At 47.5% G+C, this 5,807-nt stretch overlaps 1 protein-coding gene across 1 annotated transcript; it reads left to right on the top strand.

The window, feature by feature from the left end:
* Positions 1-2,094: 2,094 nt before the first annotated feature.
* Positions 2,095-3,790, top strand: LOC119108504 (46 kDa FK506-binding nuclear protein-like). Its single transcript, XM_037232077.1, has one exon. The coding sequence runs from the start codon at positions 2,168-2,170 to the stop codon at positions 3,464-3,466; it is 1,299 nt and encodes a 432-aa protein (XP_037087972.1). The 5' UTR covers positions 2,095-2,167; the 3' UTR covers positions 3,467-3,790.
* Positions 3,791-5,807: the final 2,017 nt, after the last annotated feature.

Below are 5,807 nucleotides of genomic sequence, written 5' to 3'. Positions count from 1 at the left end.
CTTTGTTACTATGGTGACGTCATCAGGCGCCATCAGTTATTTCCCAAGATCCTTCGTCGCACGTTGCGCTGCGGCACATTGGCGCTTGGCGGTTAGCATTTCGCGGTGTGGCGTGGCACGTGTGTTGAGGTTGGGGGGGTCGGTGTCTAATGTGTGGTGTCTGCATAGTAATTTGTTACCTTTTTGACGTAATGACCTAAAGTGTCCAAAATAAGCCCGCCATTGCATTTACTCATACTGCATACATTTACTACAAATAGCACCTATTACCAATTATGAAAGCCCTCCATTACACGTTCTGACTGCAAAATGGTACAAGGGATGGAAAGCCATCCCTCTGAATACTGGGATATGAAAAACGTTTTGATGGTCTTACTGTTGTGTGCATCAGCAGTCGGCTTTTGGTATTCATCTGTTTTTACTGGGCAACATGCGCATGATGTCTGGAATATATTGGTTTTTACAGGCGTGGGTTTTATTTTGATTGCAATATGTTTGAATGTATTCTCAGCTAGCTATACTATGTAAAAAATCATACACAACTTGGGGTCATAACATACATAACCAAAATCATACATAATTCATGGATCTCACCAATTTAAAATACCAGGTTCTGTGATAGTTGAATTTAAAGGGACATGTAGATTTGCATCCAATCCGCACATCAGTGCATCTCTGACATCTAGCCTCTGATCTGAGTGACGTTCAATGCACAGGCAAGACCTATGCAGCATGAAGTGTTGAAGGTGGCAGATGCAAATGGCTTTTGTTGTGGCACCCTCTGCATGCTGATAACATTCGCATCTGGTATTGCATTGCTCTTGCCATACCATGGTACACAACTTTCTGGCAATTTCTTGTTTTATCTTAGACTGAGCTTTTTGATTGAATGGGTTTATAAGATTTGCACCCACATTAAGCAGCACTTGAAGGGAATGTTTCATGCTTGTATATATTGAAGCATGCATCTGATGTGATGAAATTAGTTCACTTCTAGCCATTGGTATACTATTAAGTAGAAAAACTGCTCTAAACAACACAATTTCTTTGTCTAGTAATTATGCTCCTCAATACATCATTGTTTGGTGATGTCCTTGCACACATTGATTGAGACACAATTGACAGTCATGTTGGAAAACCAAGCTGATGAACATCATATTTGAGCAACTCAACAATTTTTTTTTTTTGCTTTGATTTCAGCAAGGCAAATGAAATGACAGGATTTGACTGATGTTATTATGGCATTGTGGATGCCTGGGCAACCTTAAAATACTCTTCAAAATAGTTCACACATTTTTGTGGGTGTGTAGCTCAGAAACTGGAAGGGCATAGCTGTGAACTGCGCTGAGGGATTTTTGAGGTGGCTATTTCAGTTCAAAACTGGGTACAAATGTACAACACAGGTTTTTATGCTAGAATGAAGACTCCACCAGGGGATTGTGAAATTACCAGCGAACGGCAGGACTTTGCGGCGAAAGCCTAACACGCCGCAATTCTTGGCACTGTTCTTCCTGCCTCTTATGTCATCTAACTCTCATGCGGCCGTTGCCACCCACCGCATGCCATCCCAGTGAAGGTCAAGTAGGGAGCGCTGAAACCGATTCGACCTCACCCTACTGCGGTGGAGTGAATGGAAGGCAGGCTAATCCAGCCAACTAAGCTACCGTAGTCGACGGGATTTAAGGAAATGATCACGGCGCAAAGCGAGTTTAAGCAAAAATGTACCGGATGTAGTAATGCTGAACGCATCAGCTGTAGTACATTTGTGGAAGTGGTGGGCATTCACCCTCCTGCCAAAATGTCACATTTCAACTCTGCTGGATGAGTCATCCATAGCTGGGCCATTGGGAGATGAGATATCCATGACAGAGACATCCCAATGCCATTGTGGGATCAGGCGTGTAGGTTTTGCCGTGCTCTTGTTGATTTTGCGGATCGTCGGTAACGCAGCGATTTTGCCTTGTCTCTGCACTGTATTATTTTTCCAACCTCCGGTATATGGGATTTCGCGGAACATTTGGACGCCCTAGAGGCAGACATTGCAAGATTCCGCCTGTTATTTGTGTTGCTAATATGAGTTTATTTTTCAGGAACAACATCTACAGATACGGTGTGTACAGGTTTGGTACAGTTGAAGTCCTCAAGCACAGTTATATCCCGCTGTGAAATGGACGTCAAGAACAATACGTTTTGGGGTCTGATTCTCCAACCAGGAAAACGGTATGAGCAGATCGTGGAGAAGTCGTTCCACGTGTCGATGGCTGCATTGGACGTAGCCAGCGTCAGCGCAAATGCCAATCCGAATACCCAAGTCATGATCAACGTCGATGGTCAGGAGTTTATTCTCTGCCACCTAAACAAAAATCGCAACCCGCAGCAAACGCTGGATCTCAATTTCCAGGGCGGAGATTCCTTGGCCCTGTATGTTGATGGGCAGACACCGGTGCCAGTACACCTCACTGGCTTCTACAATGAGATTGATGATGATGATATGGAAGATATGACAATGAGTGACATGTCTGATGAAGAAGAAGCTCCAGACCTGGTTCCGGTCACGAAAGCAGCGTCTTTAAAGAAGAGCAAAGGTAAAAGCATAGGGGCAATGGGAGATGTCGCTGAGAATGGTTCCAAGAGGAAGGGATCGCCAGTGAAAGAAATTGTTCCTAAGAAGGCAAAGGTGCAAGATGCTGTAGACGATGATAGTGACGATGACGACGATGAGGATGCAGACGAAGATGATGAAGACGAAGACGACGATGAGGACGATGATGAAGTGGAGGCTGAAGAGGAAGAGGAGGGTTTTAGCGACGAAGAAGATGATGACGAGGAGGACGACGAGGACGAGGACGATGAAGATGACGATGACGATGATGAATCCGATGGCGAACCTGAAATTCCCCTGAAGAGGACTCAACCAGTAGCACTTAAGAAGGATAAACTGTCAGCGTCTGTGGAGAAGAGCCGAAAGGAAAATGGGTCTGTGAGTGTATCTGAAAGCCCAAAGAAGAAAAAGAATACGGACCAGAATTCGGCCGAGGCACAAAAAACGCCTGTTCAGCAGAAAAAGAAGGAGCCAGTGACCCCCAATCAGCAGATGAAGAAGGAGCCAGTGACCCCCAAGTCCGCAAAGAAGACGATCGGGGGTGGTGTAATGATTGAGGATCTCATCGTTGGAAGTGGCGCTGTCGCCAAAAGGGGCCGGCCTGTTTCGGTGTACTACGTGGGCCGACTCAAGCAGAATAACAAGCAATTTGATCAGACCGTTGGCGGTCCCGGATTCAAGTTCCGACTGGGTGCGAAGGAGGTGATCAAGGGCTGGGATGTGGGAGTGGAGGGCATGAAGGTGGGCGGAAAGCGGAGGATCACGTGCCCTCCGCACATGGCCTACGGCTCCAGAGGCAGCCCCCCAGTCATCCCACCTAACAGTGCCCTCGTGTTTGAAGTTACGCTGAAGAATGTCCACTGAACTTTTTGAGCACTCATTCTTGAAGCTGTGCAAAGCTATTCCACGTGATGAGGCGCGAGAGTGGGGAGTGAGCCACGAACGTTTCATGATCATGCGATGCGAGTGCGTCTCATTTGATGTCACGTTTTTCACTGGGAGGGCGCCTTGTGCGGTGTTGGCAAAGGTTGGGTCGCGAGTGGCAATGTCAAGTGCTGTATGATGTTGGGTGCAAGTGTACCATTGGGCGTTGTCGCTGAAGTGACCCGACGGCGTTGGCCGCGCAGTTGTGTCGAGTACCTATTGCGTTTTGGGTTTTAAGTTTCAAACAATACAATGAGTGATCAAGTGCTTCGTCCGTTCGTGCCACCGCTGGTAAATACGCATGTAAACTACGAAGACAGGGAGGCACTGCCTTGATAGGCGTTCGTTAGAGGGAAGCTTAGTGTTGGAGCTCATGGGATCTTAAAAGTAGACTGTGATCGTTTCCGAGAGCTCCCAATTCAACTACACGCTGACCTTGATCGTGCACACACTACACGGTAGCCGCCACGCGCCAAGGTGCCGACGACCCTCTCCGAAGTTCGCTGACAGTCTTGATGCTCCTGCTCACTGGAAGCTCCCCGTTGCTGTGGGAGAGTCGTTTTCATAAGACAGGCTGGTGATGCTGAGCCTGTCGTAGTGTTGATGGCAAGCGTAGGAACGTTGGTAGAAGCGCGCCAACCCCGTTTGCCGTGCTCATTTCCGACGTCCCCTCGTCATCTCTGCATACATCGGAGGATAGCCGCGCGTATGTGGATGCTTCGCGATAGTCTTGCTGGAGGTTTGGAGGCGTGATTTAAATAGCCCACCCTGTCGCACGCGCTGTTCTTGGGACCTCTCGCGGCAGAGCCATTCATTTTACATCCCGTGGAAATTGACGCCAGCTTTGTACATACGTTTAGTAATATTCCTCCCGTGTCGCTAAATAGTTTCGCACATTTCCCTTGTTGGGTGGCGAAGGCATCAGTTCACGTACTGGTTAGTTTGCGTAATTGATCTCGATGATTGAATAAAAGAGCTTTATTGCTCCGGCGGGTTAGTGCTGGCCGTTAGTACAGCATGCGGTATGGCGGCGCGTGCATCAACTGCCTTCAAAGTACAGATGTCATCCTGCATCCTACAGATGTTTTATCATGTCCTACAAAGCATCAAGGACCGCCTTCGCAGTCTAGATAAAAACGTTGACTTACAGTCCGGCGGCGATGGGTGTAAGGACTGGGGAGAAACGCGCATCGTTTGGCCTCCCGTCTTGCGCACCCCTATATATCAGGTAGCAACTGGCCTAAGTGTGGCTGGCCTGGCCCGAGGTGGTCTATTCTCTGCATTATACGATATGCAGTTTTCTGACCAGAAAGACGGGTAGAATTATCCGATGAACTGGATCAGGACAGATATTGACTGGTGAGTGGTACAGGACATGGATGCAGTGATGTGGATTGGGGGTGGTGAGCGGAGAAAGCAGGAATTCCAGGTGAACAAAATCCTGCAGAAAGGTTTACCTTAAATTGGTGTCCCTTAATCTCAAAGGTGCAAAAGGCGTTGTACGGGCAATGTGTATCGGATGGCGGGGCAAGGTCTCATTTTCGAAAAATAATGGGGACATATATCCTTGACTGCCCAGCATGCGCAACGGTATTGAAAAGGTCACATTCACCCGTGGGCATAATTACGCCAAGTGCTGGTTGTAACCAACAGTGGGTTGACCAGCAAAGTCGGTTAACCAACACTGCGTTTACTGGGGTTCGAACCATAGTAAGCGAGCGGCAGATTTAACTAGTTTCGTGCTTTGATGACATAAAATGGTACCAGAACAGAACCAGGCCACAGCAACATTTAAGTTTTGGTTACGTCCATGCACACGCAAGGATATTTCCTCTGCGCCTAGCCTGAAGCTTCATCAACTTTCTCAGCAACCACTATTCGTGGTGCTGCCGAATTACAATGCATTCAAATTGCAGTTTCGAATTCGAAGTGTAGTCTCCTATTCATTTCAAGAGGGGACTCCGTCACTTGCTTGAGTCCCCCCCCCCCCACACTCATTTTGAGAAAAATGGATCAAATCCAGGGCAAAATCAGTTCACTAGCCACTAGCCACTAACTTGGAAGAAGGTTTTGCCACTTTTCATTGTTCAGCACACGACCCTCATTTCTAAAGGCTACAACCCTGTTTGAAAATAACTAAGACCCTAAGGAATACGGGTCTCTTACCCAAATTTCGTGAGCAATTCGAATTACCACTCGCGTCGCTTTTATGTTTTGGTCTGGAGAATTTGCCTGCCTCGTTCACTCGACCCATGATCGATTCCTAAGCCACGCCTCCTAT

This window comes from Pollicipes pollicipes, unplaced genomic scaffold (assembly GCF_011947565.3).
Source record: "Pollicipes pollicipes isolate AB1234 unplaced genomic scaffold, Ppol_2.1 Scaffold_6686;HRSCAF=7923_pilon_pilon_pilon, whole genome shotgun sequence".
NCBI classification, from domain to species: Eukaryota; Metazoa; Arthropoda; class Thecostraca; order Pollicipedomorpha; family Pollicipedidae; genus Pollicipes; species Pollicipes pollicipes.
This window is presented reverse-complemented; position numbering and strand designations above follow the sequence as displayed.

Coding starts and splice junctions, on each gene's coding strand:
- LOC119108504 (XM_037232077.1), top strand. CDS start 2,168: ATGGACGTCAAGAACAATACGTTTTGGGGTCTGATTCTCCAACCAGGA.